The 23,290-nt window shown below is 38.3% G+C and overlaps 3 protein-coding genes across 6 annotated transcripts; 1 reads left to right on the forward strand and 2 right to left on the reverse strand.

Annotated features, from left to right (window-relative positions):
• Positions 1-2: 2 nt before the first annotated feature.
• Positions 3-8,667, reverse strand: grk1a (G protein-coupled receptor kinase 1 a). 3 transcript variants are annotated; one of them, XM_081700914.1, is made up of 8 exons: positions 8,538-8,667; positions 5,545-6,268; positions 3,754-3,881; positions 3,279-3,436; positions 2,957-3,040; positions 2,502-2,626; positions 1,629-1,830; positions 3-1,396 (listed from the first exon to the last, which is right to left on the reverse strand). In XM_081700914.1, exons 2-8 carry the CDS (start codon positions 6,244-6,246, stop codon positions 1,104-1,106), a joined length of 1,692 nt encoding a protein of 563 aa, XP_081557040.1. In that variant the 5' UTR covers positions 6,247-6,268; positions 8,538-8,667; the 3' UTR covers positions 3-1,103. The 3 variants fall into 3 exon arrangements, with proteins under 3 accessions (XP_081557040.1, XP_026865771.1, XP_081557041.1); XM_027009970.3 differs by lacking the exon at positions 8,538-8,667 and having other exon boundaries at positions 5,545-6,509; XM_081700915.1 differs by lacking the exon at positions 8,538-8,667 and having other exon boundaries at positions 1,164-1,396; positions 1,789-1,830; positions 5,545-6,509.
• Positions 7,081-9,532, forward strand: LOC113577520 (potassium-transporting ATPase subunit beta). Its single transcript, XM_081700920.1, has 7 exons — positions 7,081-7,290; positions 8,238-8,366; positions 8,485-8,598; positions 8,730-8,935; positions 9,033-9,095; positions 9,195-9,287; positions 9,374-9,532. The coding sequence occupies exons 1-7, from the start codon at positions 7,179-7,181 to the stop codon at positions 9,530-9,532; spliced, it is 876 nt and encodes a 291-aa protein (XP_081557046.1). The 5' UTR covers positions 7,081-7,178.
• Positions 8,704-20,383, reverse strand: tfdp1b (transcription factor Dp-1, b). Of its 2 annotated transcripts, none has more exons than XM_027010200.3 (12): positions 20,177-20,383; positions 18,471-18,581; positions 17,305-17,371; positions 15,411-15,517; positions 13,965-14,092; positions 12,585-12,744; positions 12,322-12,468; positions 12,092-12,160; positions 11,827-11,978; positions 11,575-11,741; positions 11,137-11,191; positions 8,704-10,690 (listed from the first exon to the last, which is right to left on the reverse strand). In XM_027010200.3, exons 2-12 carry the CDS (start codon positions 18,480-18,482, stop codon positions 10,543-10,545), a joined length of 1,212 nt encoding a protein of 403 aa, XP_026866001.2. In that variant the 5' UTR covers positions 18,483-18,581; positions 20,177-20,383; the 3' UTR covers positions 8,704-10,542. The 2 variants fall into 2 exon arrangements, with proteins under 2 accessions (XP_026866001.2, XP_081557042.1); XM_081700916.1 differs by lacking the exon at positions 20,177-20,383 and adding an exon at positions 17,633-17,666.
• Between the last annotated feature and the right edge of the window lie 2,907 nt (positions 20,384-23,290).

Here is a 23,290-nt window from a genome sequence, read left to right on the forward strand (position 1 = left end):
TTGAACTACACGAGACCAGTGTATTCTTACCAAAATATTTATTTGAAATAATAAATACACCACCCAATATGTAATAAAATGTGTACCTCTTCACAAAAAGGTAGACTGATTAACCTTGTGTAGTCACAAACTAAAATGTACCTCACACAAGCATTTTCTATAGATCTATATTTAGCCAACAACACATTTCTTTAATTGCTTATTTCTTCACAACCATTTAGAAATTATTCTTTTCCTTCTTGTGCTTGTTTAAATAACCTTAAATCCCCCTGGAGATTATAATAAGAAAATAACTAAATGAATGAATATTAGTAAAACATTTTGAGCTTTGATTGAATATATACACATCTGAATTGGCATCAAATGCAAGGTTAAAATAATGTGAGAAATATGGCAAAAACAAATTATCATGATAACAATAACATATTGTCATAGTGCCATCACTAACATCTCAGTAACACAACAACTTTGTTAATATTTATTAACAAAGTCACTTCTTTAACCTTGGTTATTCTGAACCTAAAAGTTAGGCTCAGACTAACCAAGGTTAAATAATATAAACATCTAATAAACATCTAATAAACATCTAATTTTGACTATAGTTCTATGGGTAAGAGAAGCCAATAATATTTTGTAAACATGAATATACACACAAAAAAACTGACACTTCTTTTTTTCAGGAATGCCTTTGACATCACTTTTTCAAACCGAAAAACAATTTAATAATTTACCCAATGTAAACTTGCACCCATTTAGCTCTACAGTAACAACATATTTCAATGAGAAACCTACAAAGATTTCCCTTCTTTGATCCATAACCATCCTTATGTTGTTCATGTTCATCAAAACACTTCAGTATTGTTAACACAGTTAAAAAGTATAATTCTGAGAATTTAGAAAGCAAAGGATTTGGAAGCTCACTGGTTTACCATTGCAGAACCTCATTAGAATAACACAAATACTGGGATAATACTTTTTAGTCTATGTTTTATGACGATAATGTAAAATAAATGCAGCCTCCTTGTACTGGACATTGCGAATTTCTTTGAGTTCATGACAGAAAGCCAGTGAATTACTGAGAAGTTCTCTTTGCATGGACATGTTTATGACACACTACAGGTGGAAGACTTGGGTGGCTGCTCCAGAATGGACTCACGCCGTAGGTCACTGGGCACTGAGCCCTCAGGACCCCACACATTCATCTTGCCAAAGATGCCCATCTCAATCATCTCCTCCTGCCAGGGTATGGGGATATTTCCAGAGGCAAACTCGTCAAAAAGCTTTTTATCTGTGTTTTCCAGGATGACCCCTTTCACAGTGGAGAAGGCACCAACATCGTCAAGGTTCTTGGCATAGACAGTTTTCGAATCAGGGACAAATGGAGGTGGTAGAATTCCTGTGAGACGAGGCAAGCGACTTAACTTGGAGAAATTGAGACACGTAAAAAAAATTCCCCAGACTGACAGTCAGGAACTATAAATGGAAGCATATCTACCCACAGTTAAGACGAGTTCAAAATATAGTATATTAGTCACCATTATAGGATTCAATCTGAACAAGAGACACTCCAAGCTGGGCTTTCCCTAAGCACATGGGTTTCAAGAGTTACAAATGCCATTCTGCCATACCTAAATTAAGCTTCCTCCAGTTGATACTGCGGAAGAAAGGGTGAGCACGCAGCTCATCAGCGCTTCCATTCTTGAAGCCCATCCTTTTGTCCACCTGCTTGGCTAGCAAGGACTCACATATGGACTTGGCATTCTCACTGAACTTCTCTGTGTAGGTTACCTGGTCATTGAGGATACGCTTCTTCACCTCTTTGTTCTCCACCTTGCAAGAAAGAGGACATGCTTTTCTTTAGTTTTGGTATCAAAAAACAGGTGTTTGTTTGCTTTGTTGAAGGTAATGTGAACATCAAAGATATCCTTAGAATAAAAAGCTTTTGGAAAAAAAGTTTAAAGGTAAATGATATTAAGAAATTGGTTCAATTAAATTCCACTGCAGAAAAAACACCTTTCACATCTTTTATAACTGGTCACATTGCGAGATGCAACCAGTTGTCATCACACAGTTCAAATCTTCATGAAATGCTAAAGCTGGAATTTTTTAAATGACATCCCTTTTTCTGACACAGCTAAATTTGAAGATCTCTTAGCAAAGAATGCAACATAAAATACTTTTTTAGAAATACAGGGAGTTCTAATCACATATCTACAAGTGCACCTACAAATTAATTGTGTCAGTTAGACAGAGCTATAACTGCAGGTCATGTAATATTGCTTACATCATTCTCTCTGTGGACTTGAGTTAGAAAAACTATGGCCACTCACATTACTATGATGATGATGAAATAATGATGATTAGAAGGGGAACATAAAAAACTTAAAAAGCCTAGGCCTATCTGAATACTACTCAGTGTGAATTCTTGGTTTGAAACCATTTTAGATTACAACTCATTTAAATTTGTGTCTGGTAAACAGGACCAGTGTGTAGCTAGTTACCTTCTCTCCTCGAGTCCTGAAGGGACCTTTGGCAGCAATGAACTCATAGACAGTGACTCCAAGAGTAAAGTAATCTACCGAGTAGTCATACTCTTCTCCTCTCAGAAGCTCTGGAGCCATGAATCCTGAGCTCAAAAGGCACAAATCAAAGGTCAGCTCCCATCTCCTCATTGAAAGGGCCTCATGAAAATGCAGGATTTTCACATCTTCAGGCTTTTTCTTGTGAACACCATATTGGTCATTTAACTGGGTTCACTAAAACAGGGGTTCTTTACCCTATTTTACTATCTGCTCACTCTCAGTGAAGATCCTATACTAGTGATGACTACAGCAGGCCCATAGATTAACTTTTGCCTTTTGAGGGTCTATAAACATCATTACAATTATTAGTATCTAGAATAAGGAGAGGCACAATAGAAATAGGAGGTTGCAACAGTTGTATAGCCACAACACACCTGGAGTCCCAGCATAGCCCTTTGTCTTCTCCTGGCCATCTTTTAACTCCACAGCAAGACCAAGGTCAGAGATACGTACGTTACCTAAGAGCAAACATCAGTACAATGTCAAACAAACGTCAGAGATTGTACTCATAGCAAAAAGAACAATCACTGAAATGTTGACTGTATATTGTGAGTGCATTAATACTGTTTGTAGTGTACCTGTCACTTTTATGCTTAAGTGATTGCATAGCAAGTGACAGACATGCTTTCACATCTCATCTCACAAGCTCCTATTAACAGATTCTCATTGTAGTTTGGAAAACACTGATATTTTCACCTTCATTGTCAAGAAGAACATTCTCTGGTTTCAGGTCCCTGTAGATGATTCTTTTCTGATGAAGGTGCTCCAAGCCTTGAATGATTTGAGCTGTATAATAGCATGCCCTGGGCTCATCAAAGCCTGGATTATTCTCATCTACGTTATAGATGTGGAACCTGAGACATGAGGAAGTACAAAGTCTCATGTAGCATTAATTATAAGTACATCAGTTATTGAAGAGAAGCTTGAAATGATCTAATAAAGTGTTGAAGGTTGATCTAAGCATTTCCCATTGTTTGTCCTGTAAAACATTTAGTCTTTCCTATCCTAACACAATTATCTTATGAGTTGAATCAGGTGGATTGAAGCAAGGAAACTCCTACCAATGTACAGTTTGAGAATTCTTCAGGACCAAGATTTGTAAACATGGATCTAATGGTACTCAGGGCTGTGTGGCAAGAGACACACAAGGTCACAGACAACTCATCCTAACCTCAGGTCTCCTCCATTCATGATGGTCATGACCAGGCAAAGCTCTGTCTTGGTCTGGAAGGCGTAGGCCAGGGTAACAATGAATCTACTGTGAACACGAGCCAGAATCCTTTTTTCCACCATGGCACCCTACGAAAAACCATCATGTTTAAGTGTTTCGACATGTAAACAACATTTTACTCTAATAAGCGCTTCATACTTTTTCATTGTTGGTGTCATCTCCCAAGTATTTATTTTGTGCAACATATGAGATACATGAAGCATTAAGGAAAATGGTAAGCCAATATTTAAATGAAAAAATGTAGACCATTGCGATGGAAGACCAACTTTGAAGTCTAGTGCTTCCACCCTTTGCCCTGGAACATGGAGGATTGCTTGGTAACCGTACTGCAGGTTCAAGTGTTGGCATGTCCATCCAACAAATGACTACTTCACATGCTAGTCTGATTCTAGACAAGCAAGACTACACATAAGCATGTAACACTTTCATTCCTGCTGGTCATTTAATTATCTGGTCATTTTAGTTTCCGATAAATAGTATTCACTGTTAATTCACACTTCAGAAAAGGTACCATTTGTCATTGCTAATATTTCCAAACAACAGAATATGAGGTGTGAAATTAAGATTTAGCCATGGAGGGCAGATTTGCCTGTTATGTCATCAACATCCCTTGCATACAGGGCCTTCTGAACAAATCTATTCTATCTTTAAATGTGTTTGAGTTGGCACTTCATAATGAGCTCAGCTGTTAATGCTGCAGCATATCTAACACCACATGCTAACTCTCCTAGCACAGCTTTTATCAAGATAAACATTACAGTATTCCAATTAGCATACAGGATCTATTATTAGGCCTCAAAATATAGTAGATCCTATTCATTGTTTTTAAAAAAAAAAGTATATTTTATTAAGTTTCACCTGCTAAAGGCTAATCTACAAAATCTTAAAGGGTAAAAGAGCTTATCTAAAAGCCTAAGAACGTAAATTTTGTAATTTCCCTTTTGATAATCCTTTTCATTTTACATATTGATGTAGATATTAATGTAGACAGAATAAAAACTTAATGCAATTTTTTTTTAATTAACGGTATAGATTTGAAGAACAAGTTCTATTGTCAAGATGTTTATCCCAGTTCTTTTATATTAAAAATATACAAAAGAGGTAGTACACCATGAGGAGATGCTAATACTTAGATCATACAAAAATAGATCACATTCAAATCCATTGAGCATTTTATGTTTCTAAGCAGCTCTTGTAAACTGGGCATCCATGACATTCAACTGAAGGTGAAAACTGATAGCATAAGACTATTTGGCTTTTGGTAGATTAACCATTCAGTGGAGTGATCTAATTAAAACAAATCAGAGAAAATTATAAATCATCTGCTAAAAGCCCATAAGGTTTAATAAGTTGTGTTAGGGCAGAAATCTTGTGTTTTGGACATTGCACTCTAAAATAATGGATTTGTCACAAAATGCATTGCCAAATCTTTATACAAATATCATTTAATAGACATTTTCCTGTGCTATCATTATTGTAATAAAAGTAAATGCACTGTCAAAAACTAAGGCTATCCAAAACCTTAAAGTAATGGCATCAGTTACCACCTTCTCTGATGCATTGATATGTTTGATGGAAAAATGTATTATTTTGAACATAAACCTTCATTCAAGGAGTTTCTGGCAGAACTGATAGTACATCATCAACAAATACTTTGGCATTGGTTAAGGTAATTCTTGACTTTGAGCAACCCGAAATTTAACTGATGTATGTAAATCAGATGATTCTCACCTCAAAACCCTTCCTTTTCTTCAGCCTTTTTTTATTTAGTTTCTTGCACGCGTAGAGTTTCCCTGTGGCCTTCATCTGGCAGGCAGACACCTCTCCAAACCCCCCTTTGCCAAGCACACGAAAGTCCAGGAACCAGTCATCAGTCATGGGCTGCATCTCCAGCCACTTCCACTGTAAGAACCTCTTGAAATACATGCTTTCCAGGTAAAAGGTGTAGGGAACTTCTTTGAGGAAGTCCATAACGCAGCCTATGATGTCAATGAACAAATCATCCGAAACACTCTCGAGCCGTTCTTTCACCTTGGTAATGTCGTTTTCAGGCAGAAAGGGGCAGAAGTGCTTGGCTGAAGGCTCCATGTAGCGCTGCAGGATCTTAGAGGCCTTATAGGTGCGATCCTTGTCCTCAGCCATGTCATATTCCTCCACATTCTTCCATAGGCAGCAGGGCGCCTTGAACTCATTAGATGACTCTAGATATTCCTGGAAAAGCCGTTTGCCAATGGGCTGTTCTACACAGATATTCTTGAACTGGAGGTCCAGTATTTCCCTGAGACCCTCACACTCCGTGATGTGAGGAAGCTTGAGCCTGGAGTGGTACTTCTTGTCCCGGGTAGCTGCTGGGTTTGCCGTCCCATCAAAGCTCCCACGGGCTGAGATGTATGCTGAATTTGCTACTACTGTAGTCAAGCCACCAATATCCATGGCAACAATGCAAGGGGTAAACCTGGGTGCACAGGTGGTAAGAAAAAAGTGTCAGTGTCAAGTAGTAATGTGATAAAAAGTCTAACCAGAGCAGTGTGAAATAAGTGGAGCTTAGCGCTACTCTCCAAATGAACAAGCAAACATTAAAGGAGCAAACATTAAAGTCCCCCAAGAAATTAGAAAGGATTGGTTTGTGTGGGATTCAGGAACATGGAAAAAGTAAGGATCTAAGCATGAGTGAGACCTGAATCCAGTTGGTGGGGTTTGGGGTAGATAGTAGTCTGAGAGATTTAGTCCTTTGCCTCACACACTCAGGCGCAAGGATCTCACTGACTCAACACCTTTTACAAAGCCTTTAACTCCATAATACCTTCCCTATGTTAACCCTTAAGAACTACTACACAAACATTGCTGTGAGAATAAAATGAGTTTGAACATCTCCTGTAATCAATAAACCACTTAACAAAACTAGATAGATATGCAGGATTCTTAGTGACTTTGCTTACTGAAAGATTTCCTTTGGTGAATGTTCAAGCTAAAGCTGAAATGTGGTGTGCTTCACTCTATGATAAGGTAATAAAACTGTACTGAGATTCAAACCAAGAGGTGGTTTCATGGCCTTATCCAAGGCTTCAAGGTTATCAGAGGAAACACTTCACTTGAATTCACAAGGGTACCTCTGAGTGGCTAGTACAGCCCACAAGAAATGCACATGAATTGGGTGTCCTTATCATTGTATATAAAAAGATAGATAAGACAAGCTCAAGCATGCCAATAGCACAACATAAAGAAGTCAGCAGAAAGGCAAGGGGCCTAAGGGGACAGGTGAAAGAGGACAATTTTCTAATCAAACTAAACTAAATTAACTAAACTAAATTACATGGTTCAGTAAAAATTATTGAAAAGTAGCAGGTCCCAGCAAAACTTTCAACATGGCTACCCTGAAGGAAAAGAGAACTTGTGGCCAAAGGTGTCGAGACTTTGGCCACTTTGTCTGGAATTCTGATGAAGGGACTTTCATGGGTAGAACACCAGAGAAATGGGGTACGTACTGCAGTTTGTTGTTCAGATCTATATTAATTATTATATAATTTCCACATAACCCCACATTCTAAATTTTGCCCTTTTCATTTGTTTTTAAAATTCTTAATTTCAACTTAGAAATTCTCCACTGAATATGAAATTTTATTTATATTATTAATAACCATTTGAAGATGAAAACAACTTGGTCAAGGTGTGTTTCAATTTTACTTGAAATACAGAAAAATGTGTTACATTTTTGTATAGTACCTAAAGGCTGCATTTAGCTGACCTTTACTAGAATAGCTACACCCAAACATGTTCTAATGTGAAATTAAGACTGTTAAATTTTTAAGTGTTTGTAATATTACTGGTTCATAAATCCAGCTAAAAAAAACCAAACAAAAAAAAAAAAAACCCACCCACTTCTTTTGACTGTCATGTCCATGCTGTGTAGGAAGTCTATTTGTTTTTTCTTACATTTAGCTTGAAGATTTATTTTGAATAGACAGATACCAGATGCCTGGAACATATTTTTTTCTATGATAGATCCCTTGTGAGCATATGCTGACTAGCTTTCAATGAAAAAGTAAATTTCTTTTTTTGGGGGGGTGTTGATAGATAAAAACAGCTTTCTGAACCCCTAAGTGACTCATGACAAACTTTATGGATCTGACCAAGCTTATGCTGAAAAAAGGATATAAAACATGACATTTCTTTTACTGAAAGAGTAATATTATGATATATTAATGTGCTATATAAAGAGCTAAATGTTACAGATTTCTAGTGAGAGTCTGCTAACAGGTAACACGGATAAAAGCAAAAATTTGCAGTTGAATATTGAGACTTGTCCGCTTTAGACTGCTCAGGGATGGTTTACCTATGCCAAATGAGCACAGTATAGCACAAGGGAGACATGAAATCAGAGCTAAGTGCTATATGATATAAACATTTTTGACTCTTCATTACAGTGTACATCAGCCTCTATTATGTGGCATTCTATGTGGTGATGACAGCTTTGTTTTCCCTGGCTATCTACGTGCTCATGTACACATTGAGCCCATATGAACCAGACTACCAGGATCGATTACAATCGCCAGGTTAAAAACCCCTTAAATCTGTATAACATTATATTCTCTAATGCTGTATTGACTGAAAACTTAGCAGTTTTCACTGCATACTGTTTTCAGGGTAAATATGTTTCTTGCCATTTTACAGGAGTAATGGTGTGGCCTGACACATATAACGATGAAGTGTTAGAGATCACTTACAATATGTCAGACAAGCATAGCTGGATGAAGATGTCCAAGTGTCTTCACAAGTTCCTTAAACGTAAGCATGTGTTCTTAAAAAAATACAACTCAAGCAAGCAAAAAACAAAACAAAAAAAACCAAACAACACACACAAGAATAACTAAACCTACCAATGAGGGATAGTGAGGTTCTTTTGCTCTTTATTTCAGCTTACAATGACACCATACAAGCACAGTGTAATCATTACAACTGCACAGTGGGCAAGTACTTCTTCCAGCACCAGTATGACGCTCCTAAACATACAAAGTGGGCCTGCCCATTCTACCAGAGCATGCTGGGTAAATGCTCTGGCATTGTCGACCCCACATTTGGTTACACAACCAACCAGCCATGCGTAATCATCAAGATGAACAGGGTATGATGGTGCAAGAGGAAAAAAACAAAAAAAGAAAACAACACTCCTATATTTTTCTTGTTTAGATTCAAATCTAATTATTCAATCTTTCCTTCAGATCATTAATTTCCTGCCAAACAATGGTACAGGAATGGCTCCATATGTTAACTGCACTGTGCTGGTGAGTGTGCATGAGTTGAGCTTTGAGTGTAATGTTTGCAGACATAATGGAGACATGAAGTTCAATGAGCAGTATTCATGAATGTGCTTGTGTGAATAGAAGGGTCATGAGAACGTTCGTGGGCATGTATACTACCCCTTGAATGGGACATTGGACCTCTCGTACTTCCCGTATTACGGCAAGCTGGCACAGGTAAGGCAGCCAAATGCATTATCCTTTGCATATTTATGTTCCTGTTAATTTTGTTAAAGTTGATCTTATGTTGCATTGCTTTATAGCCAACTTATGTGAACCCACTGGTGGCTGTGAAATTTGACCTCGTCAATAAGAGACGTGCAACGATCCAGTGTAGGGTGATGGCCAACAATATTGCTTATGAGAACTTCTACGACCATTATGAGGGAAAAGTGACCTTTGATTTAAACGCTTTGAGTTAGTTACAAAGAATATACTTGGGGTTTAGTCTTTTTTTTGTGTGTGTGACATTTAAACATCAAGATTCTTAATCTTGTTCTGTAAATCCCAGTGTAGAAAGAATGACCTTGAGCACTGGGAACAAACCTGGATGCATCACTCAAAAATGTATTGTGTTCATTTAAAAATGTATTTAAAATGTACATGCTAAACAAAACGCTTGCAATAAAGATATACATTAGCCAATCTTTCATTGAGAAACATCTGAAGCTTAAACTCCATCATAGTAAAAATACATTTTTTAAAGAAAGGTCTTCCTAATATAAGAATACAGAAGTCTACAATACCATTTTTAAAACAAATTTCTTCTCAGCCCATATAAGAATTGTATTTTCTGTAGCACACTTGTTCTGCTGAGTTATAGAAAATGTAGAAAGAATCTTGTCATTTCCAAATTAATTCCTTAATTATACATGCTGTCTATAAGAAAAATAAAATAAACCTTACAAATTTCACCCCGGGTGAAGTGTATTCTGCTGCAGTCTTTCTAAAAACCACCCAGGTTATTCAAAATAGTTGCCTGTATCAAAGTGAAGCAAAGGTACAAAATTCTGACATATCAGATTAAGGGGTAATAAAGTCCATGTGGTGAGTCAGATCACATTATTATACATCTGTGAATCTTTGGAGAATACAAGTGACCTGTACAAACAATCATCCCTGCCGACAAAAGGATCAAAACAGCATTACGCTGTTAAGGAACATAGCTTTAAAACAGAAGAACAGAGCGTGAAAATTTGGTGACAATAACAGGAAGGTAGCAGAAATACCTATTTCATTTAAGTACCACTGTGGTCCTGCACAAAGCAGCCACATGTTGCTGTGAAGACTGTTCACAGTGGATGGTAACTCACTGAGCTTGGGTATACAATAAGTAGGGTTCCGGAGGCCCCAACAGAAAGATCAGAGACGTTTTGGCTCTGCCCAAGCCCCATCATGTTGGAAGCAAGTCAAGAAAAATGTGGCCCAGATGCTAATCTTCATCATCATTCTCATCAAAGTCCTCTTCCTCCTCCTCCTCATCCTCCTCCTCCTCCTCGTCATCGTCCAGGAAGGACGCGGGTGTGTCACGAGAGCTGGTGGAATTGGAGCCCATGGCAGCAGAAGCAGCACCATTATCACTAACAAAAGATGAAGACCAGTTTACCAATGCAAACGCCATTTCAGGGCTGCGGACAAGGTGGTGAAAAGGCAGCAAACCTCATCAGGGTGTTGCAGCACCTACAGTGCTGATCACAAGCTTGAACTGTGTGATAAGCACATTTTATATTTTTATATATTCCCTAACTTTCTCTACCTCAACACTACAGCTCCAAGTGTGCGTCAAGCTCCTCACAATAAGAAAGTCTAAGACATGCTCAGTTGTGTATTGAGTATTAACTCATTCATTCTTCTACATTATTTTGCATATTCAACCAGACAGTGAAGTACCTTTTTCTTTCTTGGACACACGAGACTTAGCAAACTGAACAACAAAATCTTTACTGTACAGCCGATATCTGAGCACATATCTGAGTGAAATGCGAAAATGCTGCACCAGTGAACAGATAAAGCCCAGGAAACTCACCTGGTTGTACGAGAATAGCCTCCATTAGTCTCATTCAAGGATCCCTGTGCCATTTCTAAAAAAATAAATAAATAAAGTGAAAAAAAAAAAAAAACCTTAAAGGTCTCAAAGCACATTTACATAATGGCAGAAGTGTGCAATATTTCAAAAATAGGCCACGAATGATGTTTCTGCCTGTACAACATAAGGCACTACTTGGAAAGACCAAATGTTTCAGTTACTCAGTGACTAACTTGCATTCACACACACACACCCACACACACACACACACCCACACACGGTTTGAAGTGCCAGAGGATCTGAAGTTAGTTTCTAGTAAAGAGGCAAAAACAACTCACGTAAAGTTACTATATTATTGGCACCTTTAAGTGCATTCCAATTAAAAAAATCTATAACAAAACCAATATATTTTGAAAGAGAATGGGTTTGGTGCCCAACCAATCACGTAGGCTTCCAGGGCTTTGGGGACTAGGGTGCGTGCAATCTTCAGATGTTCTGGGGAACATCTGCCAGCCTCCAGGCCAAATGCCATGCCCAAGCGCTTCAGCACCTCAATGTCATCATGGATCTCAAACATGTTGTCAAAATTGAAGAGGTACTCAAACCTGCAGACAAATACATGAGATTGAGATTTCTGCTAACCATGAGAGACGGAGAGAGCATGTGAATGTGAGACAACAAGGCGCTCACTTGTCATTGGAGATACTACAATCAATGATGGTCCTCTTGCTGGTATTAATGATGATGAAGGGGAGGTGTATGACTGTGTTGGGTGGAGGAGATCTATGGTTCTTCTTCTCTGCCTCTCGATTCCTCTGCACCAACCTCTTAAATGCTATTTGCTAAAAAGAAATTCATAGGTTCTATAAAGGGCTTGTGATTAGGAACCATAGCACATGTATAGCTTCAATTCAGATAAACCTGTACACACTTGGCTCATGCAGTGCCTGCATACCTGTAGGATAAGCTCTTGAAGCTGAGCCTGCTTCTGCTTGATTCTCTCAATTCTCTTCTGGCGCTCGGCCTTTTGTGAAGGAAGCAGAGTGCACGTCACAGCACTATACAGAAACCACTATCCGCATGCAGGAACTATTTATGCATACCTCAAACAGGAATTGTTCTGAAGAAGACTGTGTGTGTGAGTGAGTGAGTGAGAGAGAGACACTGTACATGCAGATCTCTAACCTCCAGGTCCTTGCATTCCTGAGCAGAGTTGGTGGGGAAGCCTATCCATTTGATCTCCTTTTTGTCTTTGGAGATAATGTTCATGGCCATTAGGACGTTCAGTGCATCATACACACGTCTCCGGATGTTTTTCTGATCGTAAACATGCTGAGAGAACGGAAAAAAAGAGGTGAAACATAGAACATCAGTTAGTTCCTCAGACAGGAGATCAAAATCTCATCATGGGACATAAGAGACCATGGGAAGCCATGTCGATAACCAACCGAGTCGTTGGGAGAGACGTTGTCGGTAGAACTCAGCTCTGCCACCAGCTCGTCTGCTACCTCATTATAGGAGGTGATGCCTTTCTTCTGGACCTTCTCACACACCTTCATGGAGAAATGCCTCAAGCCTTTTCCATTCTTGTCCCCTTTTCTACTGCGACTGAGGGAAGAATAAAGCACAAGGATGAGGCTAACATTGGACAGGAACTATAGTAAATAAGTTATTTGTCGTGTGTTTTTGCTCCGTACTCCAGCACACTGGACTAGAAGTGTGGTTAAAACACAGCAAGTGAACTTCAATTCAAGGGCAGTGCCATCTATATTGGGTAAAACATATCATGGACTTTTTTTTCTCATTTGTGTTTTTTGTCTGCGTTGCTGTATTTAGTACTTATATGATAAAGTAATCTAAAAGGCTAATACCATTTCTGACATGGAATGTTATCGTCTTCCAACAAAAGGGCCAAATAAGCTTCAGTGCAGAAAGCCACCAGAACACATTAGAGACATGGGTAAAGCATGAACGTTTTGACATATTATTAAGAAGCAAGAACTCACTAATAATCTTAGCAGACCATGAGGCCCATAGTAGTGGATAATGGAAGAGCAATCTAAATCATGAAAAGAAACTGTTGAGTAAAAATCAGAAAAATAGCCAAGACGTTGGTATAGCATTTCCTCAAATGGGTTCATGACTGGAAAGGAACAAGAAACTAAAACAAACAAGCAAGGCCTGACGTACCAAGACTAGGCTTCATTGAAAATTAATTTTTATTTACTGAAGACAAGTCTATTGAAGACAGGACTACTGAAGACATGACTACTCCCAACACAAACAGCAACTGGCTGAGAACCACCAGAGAAACACATGGTCATATTTATGACTCACAGACATCAGGCAGTCACTGACTGCAGCAGATTTGCAACCAACTAGACAATTTAATTCAAGATTGTTAATTTAGCCAATGATTTATGGTCCCCTAAAATGGGGCAACTACATATAAATATGATTTAGATAAAAACTAATTAAATCAAAGCTTCCCTATTTTTGAGTCACAATATTTTTGACATTATACCCACTAAAATAGCTGCCCAAATTATTCAATTCCCCCAGCAAACATCTTAAATTAAAATTCATTACAAAATAACACTAGCTTCCAAGGCCAAAGACAAATAAAATAAATTAAAACAAGTGTTCTGGGTACAGAACATGCAATTTTTTTATTATCCATGTCACTCTCCAAATGTTGACCAATGTTTTGTATATTAGTTTCTACATATCAAGTTTCGCGAAGGAGGGAAGCTCTGCTGGGAGGCGTCTCACAGAGCCAGGTTCGGAGTGGGGCCAGGGAAGGCCGTGACACTGTGGGCATGACTCACCCCGTGGACCAAGGTGAAGACTCCGGGGGCTGTGATTGCGGAGTGAGGAACTGAGCACTCGGAGTCCGGGGGCTGGTGAGCAGGACGGTGCTGCCAGGGGCAGTCGGTCTCTGAGGAGTACCAATCACCTAAAGGCAGGACATGGTACTCAGTACAGCTATACTAACATACAGCAATGACATACACAGGTTGTAGGGGTCACAGTGTAGTTTTATTGCTTGCCTTCTTAGGTAATTATACTGAATGTTTTGTTAGAAGTGATACAGATTCATGAATCAATGGCTTTAAAATGGGATTGTGAATTCTGAGGTCCAGTACCTACACTAAATGCCCTTCTGCAGTGTTGCTGACAAAGCAGTCCAAATGTCCTTCAAAGCTGCACTGTGTAAATGGAGACTGTGACTACATGTTGTGATAAGAGAATTCAAAACTGTAGAAGCGTTAAACCAGGAATCTTGGGCTGGCAGGGTAGTGAGGTTGTGGGAGGGTTCTGCTTTGCAACAGAAAGTCCTGCTGCTGAGAAGAGGGAAACGACAGGGCAGTGGTGGGGTGTGAACACTTCCCGTGTCATGTGATCATAATGAGGAGGAACTCTGGGAGGAAGGGGAGGAGTTTCAGGCCTAGTCCTACTCTGTCTCCCAAACTTCAGAGTTACATTTAAAAAAGTTTAACATCATTTTTTTTTTTGGTTAAATAAAATGTGACCATATCAAACATTGTGATTTTTTTCCACAGTAACTACAAAATAAAATCAATAAACAAAAATTCCACAAAACCAAACCTCCCATCCCTGTTCTGCAGGTTTCTAAGTTACACAATCAAATTTGCATAGTTAGAGTTGGTTGGGTCGTGCTAATGAAATGTTTCCTCAATACTTGAGAGGAAATTAGGTCCAACTATTGAATTATAACAGTAATTTTGCCATCTTAAGTATCATATATATTCCCATCTAACACAACACAGAGGTGGGACACTGCAACTTCCTGCAGTCACACCCTGCCTGCCTCTGGCCGAGGGCTTGTCATTAATAGAACGATAATACTGACGTGGGCTCTAATCCCGCTGACTCGAAACTTCTGTGATCAGCTTAGGGTGGAACTCTCCCGGGTCACCTCACACAATGTTAATGGAGGACTTTGTCGCTATGGAGACTCACTACACCATTCAGAGAGGAAAGAGTTGTGACAGGGACCATACTGGACGAGCAGAACACCAAGACTCCCACCGTGAGAAAGGCCTCGCTCTGATTATCAAGGGCTGCCAGTGGGTGCTGCTGTCTGAAAAGGGGGATCTTGAGAATGCAAAATGTCATCAAACAGCTGGAGTCTCGTGCTGCTACTGCATGAGCTTTCTAAGATCCATTGGCCATAAGCTGTCACTGGAGAGCACATCACTACTATTAAGAGTACTGGGCCACAAGAAACACCCCCATTAGCAGTGTCTTACCATGTGTGGCACTACGTTCACGCTTGTGGTAGCCAGCGTTTTGGGCATTATCTGTTTGACTCCGGTAATGGAGGGATGGATGTTGACGAGTGACAGGATAGCAGTACCTGACAAGGAGAGAGCAGAAGTTGTATTGTCTACCAAATCTCTTATTTGGTACATCAAATACTATGCAAATCTCAGTTGTGTGCTTAGTGAACCAAAGAGTTAATATGTAGCATAAGGTGCACAAAAAAAAAAAAAAAAATTAAATGTTTTTGGGTTTTGTGAATGGTGCGGAGAGTAGGGTTCTGTGTTTTGTGTTCATGAAACATGCTGGATGACTGCCCTCTGCTGGAGAAAAAAAACAGTATGCTAATATTACAGTTAACACAGTAACCTAGGCTTAATAAGCGTTGCTAAGGCTATTAAGATACAAGTTAACAGTTTGTTGAATGGCAGATGAAATGTCCAAATCTTTGAACTCTGTGCTACTGTTATCTGCTTCAGCCTCTTAGCAGACAGCACAACTGTGACTACATCACACCAGTGGTCAACCAATATAATCAGCAAACCAATATACCAGTCTGATATTTGCCTTTTTTGGGATAACAGCATGTGCCAAATAACAGCATCTGCCAATGACAATATCTCAAACCCAAACCAAATTAAAACAGATGATGGCAGTGGCTGGAGATGTATTGCTACTAGACTCACTTACCTGTGAAAATGGTGAGAAAACTGACTTAGATTTCTAGTTTCCATGCTTAATTTGGGCTACAATAACATTTTACATTTACATTTTTGGCATTTAGCAGACTCTCTGATCCAGAGCGATTTACAAAAGTGCTCTGTCATTTACTCATAGAATGTATCCTAGTCTGTACAGTAGGTTAAAGTTCAATATACCTTTGAACAGTATTGAAATACAGGGATCAAGTGCAAAACAAGTAGAAGCTCAGACAAATAATATCAAACTATACTGGCTAGAGTTTCGGTTAACCAGCAGGTGTAAGATCAATGGTCATTCTAAATATTCCACAATTGTATGTGAGGATATCTAATATAATTTTAGTTTCCCAGCCAAGTGCCTCAAAAATCTAGTGTTAGTTTCTTAGTTTTGCTAAGATTAGGTAAATTATGTGGCAAATAATATGGCCAGTAGGAGTGGCAATCTGTGCTATGGGCTAACTAGCTAGCTATCCTGGTCCCTTGGCTAATGTTCCTCAGCGTCTGTTGCTACTAACCATCCTGCACTGGTCCAGTAACAGAAAACATGTCCTATGAATACTGCACTAGGTACAGGAAAGGAAAACCCATCCTACGTAATCCTGCACTGGGTCCAATAAAGGACTAATTTATTTCAGCATAATTTCTCCCATTGTGATGTAAAACAGGTCATCCTTATGTTGCATAAAGTTGAGGTAAGACTTTGTAGTGTTGAAGATTTAGGCTACTATCAGATGCCAATTACTAACATATTTAGATGAACGTTCACTGAAATCCTACCAAGTATGAAGCAACACAGGCAACTCACTGTAGTTAGTGTGATAAGATTCTATGAAATATAGCATCATTTATGACAAGTTACATTATTTTTTACTTGGCAATGTCAGTAGAGTAAAATGTATGTTTAATTAATAGTCTTAAACTGTCCCTCAAGTCTGTTACTGGGCACACTGCTTTCTAAGAATATGCATCGGCATTAGCCCTTGAAAAGCCCATATCAAGTGACAACCACATTTCACAGCACTTTTAAAGGTAAGGCTAACTGTCAAGGAACAGAAATGTGCACCTGGAGAGGTCATGACCATGAACCTTTGAGTTAAGGGCTGCTGAACAAGCAACAAGGCCCCAAGTTCAGTGATTCTACATCTGTAACAAAAACTACTGAGTTCCAGACAGGTGTACGCACCTTTTCCAGGACTGACGTTCTGAGTGTTGAAAACCTTCAGCTCTCTACTGCTCTCTTTTAGCCCAGCCTTAGAATGTGAAAGTGTTCATAATTAGCATTAAAGCCATACATCAACAATATCATAATCCATCAACAAAATTATACGCTTTTGTACCATGTCACAGGCATCCATGATAAACCCAAAAATATGTGGTAGCATCTGTACAACACTAAGGTTAATAATCACAAAGGTCAGCTCTCTTTACTCCAAATCTTTGCTATATAGGCTACGATTAGTACACAAGGTCTAAGCATAATCAACTTATTTTGCACAAATATCCAAACTTGCCTTAGAATCATTCCAGGTCTGGAAACATCACAAACTAATCACAGAAAGTGAAAACATGTTCACTACAGTCCCATGGAAAACACTGGAAACACACTGGCATAAACGAACACAAGTGAAACCGTTCACTACTGGACATTTCTGACCTCATATTATTCATATTATTATTATTCATAATTTTATGGTTGATCACATCTGGTTTGATCAAGCATACAAATATGATGACCTCACGTGTTGTGTTTTGCTAGAAACTGCGTAACATGGGAACAACACTGCTTCTAAAAATTTTATATTATATATATAAAGACAACCATGGAGCACAACCAAAACCAAGTGAGAGTCACACGTGCAAGTTGTGCAGTTTTGCTCTGAGTGCCAACGGTGGTCACACACACACACAGAAGTGGAACAAAAACAGTTTTCTCTCATGGCTACATAATGAGCAAGTAAAACAGTACTGCTTGCACAAGGGAAAACTTGTATTCAATATTTAATAACCCTCAGCACCTCTTGCTTCACTATTCAAAAAATATTTTTAAAAAGGAAGTTAACTTTCAATAAACATTTCCACAGCCAATGTGCCGTACAGAGAAGACGAAGTGAGGGCCGTTTTTACCACATGCCTGTGTAACAAAGGCAAACTATGTTATATCGATCAAGTTATGAACAGAGTGAATAAAACTAGTATTCAGGAATGATTCAGAGAAAAGAAAAAAGTGTCCAATCCAAACTGTACATAGATTACCAATGAGCTAAAACATTTGACGTTGAATTTATTTTTCTAGCCTTTCATAGCAGCATCACAGCACTTAACACTACAATAATGTTCAATGAAACTTACATCTTTTGCCATTGTGTCAGTCTCTTGCTGATATTGCAAGAAGGTCTTTTCAGCTGTGTATCTTTGATCCCTGTCTGGTCAACAGTAAGAGAAACTTAAGACCTTTCACATCTGTTTAAAGAGAAATGAAAAGCGGATTACACAGAAGACGTAAACAATTCTGAAATGCATAAAATAATTGTTTTTCTATAGGTTGCTACTACTACTACTAGAATAATTGTTTTCACTATTATAATTAATACCACAAGAAATTGCTGGAATTACCTAGATTAGTCAGGATGTTGACAGTATACAAACCAAAAACAGCAATTTGTAAGAGGGCCTATGCACATACTACAGCATTCTGTGAGATCAATATCGCAAAATTCAATATTGCAAGAATAAGCAACATAAAATATATTGTGACCTTTTACTCTGTGGTAACGTTACTCATTCTTTGAGGAACCACATTATCAGCTTTCGATACAGCTGAAACGACCGTCTGAACTTCAGGACCTGGTGAAAAGCCTCTCTCTAACCGCCAATGGGTGCTTATGGGCTTATTCTCGTTTTTGCTGTTATCAAATCTTCTCAAAATTGCTTCGACTGTTAACAACTTGGCCAAGAAACCTATTAAGTGTCAGTCCCACTCGATGACAGAATTGGGAGCAAGAAAAGCAACTCCTGTTTCTCAGCAGTTAATTCCTCACAGCCCATCTTAGTAAAATCGTGGCTGTATATCAAAATCTCATTAGTAAATCAACATGCCAATAATTGTATTCAAGGAAAATACATTTCTGTTTCAGGAACTTTAGCTAGCGAGCTATATTTGCTGGGACGTTTTATAAAGTCAGATGTGTCGGCAGCATTTAACGGTCCTAGCTAACCTAACCTAGCTGTCCTGCCCCAGAGGAAGAGGGGGCTAAATCCATACTCCACACAGGAAGCATAAGTGATACAAAAGAAAATAATCCAAAAGTAAACATGTTTCTTACGAACCAAAAAGAATACAAAGTGGCCCATCCGTATTTTCATAATTTTGATCGAACTAAATGCCTGACCTACAATTTCGGGTCGTTTGTAATTGTCAAGTTTCACGGAGTAACGTTAGTCTGTTTTAACTTCTCTGTGTAACTGTAGCTAGCTATGTTGGCCACGAGAACCTGATCCAGCAGAGCCTTTGCTAGCTAGCTTGAAATAATGCCGAAATGAAAACACAAGCAGCAGTAAATTGGCTCCAACGCATCTCAGCGCAGAACATAACTGCACATGATCCCATACAAACCCCTATGGGAATACAAACCCCCTATGGGAAGTAACTTTAGTTTCAACATCCACTCTACATAAGGAACGATAGTTCGAAAGGACGTGTCCAGCTAGACAATGCAAAGAAATTTAGCTCGAAATTTAGTTTAATTTTCGAGAGAATAGTTTATTCCGGTTATCATAACAGTGGTAGCTAGTAGCCTAATGTTAACTTGCAATGTAAACATAGCTTAATAAACGAGGATCTAGCTAGCGTTGGCTAAGTGACTATCTTTGCTCTAACTTAAAGGAATAAAGTCGAAGGTTGAGAATAATGTAAGACAGTGGGTTAGAGAGTTATGATTCTATCTAGATAGCTAGAGTTAGCTATCCAAAAGCGAACGTTAGCTAGCTAGCTAACTTAGCTTAAGACAAATCACCTGAGCTAAAAGGTTTGATAGAGGCTGATGTGTGATGTCTACCTTGGCTATGTTTCCACGGTTCATGTCCTCATCATAACTCGCAGCAGTCTACTCTGGATGTCGCTGCGAAACAAGTTATATCAAATTTTATGCTGGTTATTACTGCTGACGCGAAATTAAGCAAGATAGATGGCTAGCTGGATTAGCTAAACAACTCTTAGCCCAGCTATATTGTTGAGTTAGCCATCAAACTAATCTTGGCGGTGTCCTGCGTTGGTGTTTTTTGATTGGATATGCATATTGTGACGTGTAAACGCTGTCAACATTATGGCCCGCCTCCAGTGTCGTTTCAATTTTTTGCGCGCCTCCCGAAACGGGTCCCTTTTCTTGTGTGGAAAGTCTTGTCGATTAGTGTGTTTAGATCTTCGGAGAGGAAATCTTGCCAATTGAATTGCAATCACATGGAAAAAGTGCAATACACACGACATTACTTTTCAATACTGTTTGTTTTTTTTTAATGGAAAGAACCATGTATTGTTTTCAGTAGAGGTCAAACAACGTGAAAACGTTAGAAGAGAGGCTTTGCTTTCTCGCACTTACTCTGCATGTTGCTATTGAAATGTAATGGCATGTGTGTATTGCAGTTCATGTTTTTCTACTGACATGATTATATTTCACTTTGGCACAAATTCCTCTTCATACAGACGCTCCCATTATGGTTAAGTTTTTTCCCCTATTTTCTTGTTACGTATTCCACATCCGTATGTTATGTAATAGTCAGGATCCAAACACTCCTCCTTATCCAAAAAGCAAACAATGGCAGAACCTGTGAATCTTTACATGATCACTTCATAATGTAGTGTGTCACAACTTAGGGCCCAAAAAGTGTCTAAATTATTTCAACTCCAATATAGTTATTACTGCAGCTGTTCTCCTAGGCAGTATATTCAAGAGTCCAAGCATCTGTAAAAAAGAGCAAATATACATTTGCAGTGATTTAGAAGTTAGCAGCAAGGAAGCTATCTAGATGGCATCTAAAGATGATTTGCCATATTCTGGCTGGGATATATCTAACAAAACACAAGACGTACAGGACTACAATAACTTTGTATGCAAATGAAGATGAAAAACTAAATATGTACAAGCCCGGTTCTGGAGCACTAGTGAAGTTAGGCTAGTTGACATATAATGAACTGGGTAGCTACAGAAATATCGTTAATATAAAAACTGCACTATATGTGTTCGAGATGGTGAGGGTTTCTATAAAGGTACATCACTTGTGAATTTCCAATTGCCAGAGACATTTGTCTTGCTCCGATGTGAAATGCATCTGAAAACAGATGAAATTGCAGTCAAGAGAGTCTGAGATGACACCATCCAAACACAAGGTTAATAATTAATTTGCAATTGATGATGATTTTTGCATGGATGGAATTATTTGCTTAATGTTATGAGGTTTAAAGCTATTGCATTAGGTGAATTTGAATCGCATTTATCAAATGGTGCTAACGATGTGCTGTAAAACCACCAAAAAAATCATGGTCCTAAGCTTTATCTCTACACAAAAATCTGAGTTGGCCAGACATCGACTGACTTTTTCCGAAACGTTAAAATAGTGGTGTCCAGGACACTGTGAGGCCAGATACTGTAGGATACACTGTGAGGTTTTTAAAAGCTTGGCTAAAAGGTGTGCTATAAATGTGCTAATAAAAGGCCAAGTTGTGATTAGCATTCTCAACTGAAACAATCTAAATTGCTATTATTCATTTTATTACCCATTTACACTATTTTATTAAGTGTAATACTAAATCAGTAACTATTCAGTGATATTGTATCTTGAAAAAAACATAGGGAAAACCGTGGCAGCACTGGACAATTAAGTGTAATACTGGAGGAAATTAGACTGATGGGGTCAGTACAGATGCAATGTGAGCATTTTGTAGTTTATCTGTTTCTTCATCCTCACCACTGGTAGGGACTATTTGTTTCTTCCGTCTATAAGGTGTGGGTGAGGTAGTCTGGGAATATGAAAATCTTCCCCACATTCCATGCATATCTCATTGGCACAGCAGCATTGCCCTAGAAGTTGCAGTTTGGAATGAAGATTTAGAGTTGCTGTTTGGAATGAAGTTTTCATGTCTGTTAAAAAAAATTTATCATGATTACTTAAGTTCTTTATTAGTCATGTGCACAACAGTGAAGTAGTCACTGGCAAAACCTGGCAAAATCTTAAATAGGCTCCCCCTTGATCCCTTCAACAATGTTCAAATGACATCTTTAGATAAGAAAGACACAAAAAAATAAGATATAATATAGTGCAGAAGTTAAAATATAGTAATAAAATGCAATATAGTGCTAAGAATAGCAAGTGTACAGGTGTAAACTGTAATGTAGATGGCTTGTGTATTAATGTGAATGCATAATGAGAACTGGCAAAGGCAGGTAATGGGATGTAGACAGTAGTATGAGCTGTGCTCTTGCTCAGTTAATATGCAAACCTGTAGCCACTTCAGCCCCTTGTCGATACCCATAATTAGATAACCTTAGCTGGTCAGCATAGGGGTTTATATGGGTTCTACTCTTAACTAACTAACCTAGGCAACAGACATGAAGTATTGGAAGGTATTTTTGTCTCCATCTTAACAAGCAAATAAATGACACAACTTTTAACTATGTTCACAACTTTTCTCCTTACAAAGCAATCATCTGGAATAATTGCAATGTAATTGTCTGAAAAAGTCCTTATTTGTTTGATAAATGGTTTAAAAGAAGCATTATTTTTGTTCTTGGCTTGTTTGAAAACAATGGTAATTTACTAATATGTGAGTGTTTTGTGTGTGTTCATAATTTTCTAGTATCTGCAATTCTGTTGTGAATGCTCTACCTTTGGGTTTAATATATTTAAAGTACACAAAGAACTGTAATGCCAGGACTTCTCTTAAATGGTATCAATTTGATTGACAAAAATGTGATACATTTGTACACAACATATATACTATTTCACCAAAAGGAATATGCTATTGTACAGGAATTGTACAGGAAAAGGCCAGATTACTTCCTTATTAATATTTTCAAAGAGCCCCATTTCAATTTCATGTATAATTGACATGTATTCTTTATTTTCTTATTGGAATAAAGAAAAAAAAAAAACACATAAGCATGTAATGAATAAGG

This window comes from Electrophorus electricus, chromosome 18 (genome assembly GCF_041902795.1).
Source record: "Electrophorus electricus isolate QZ-2024a chromosome 18, ASM4190279v1, whole genome shotgun sequence".
Lineage (NCBI taxonomy): Eukaryota > Metazoa > Chordata > Actinopteri > Gymnotiformes > Gymnotidae > Electrophorus > Electrophorus electricus.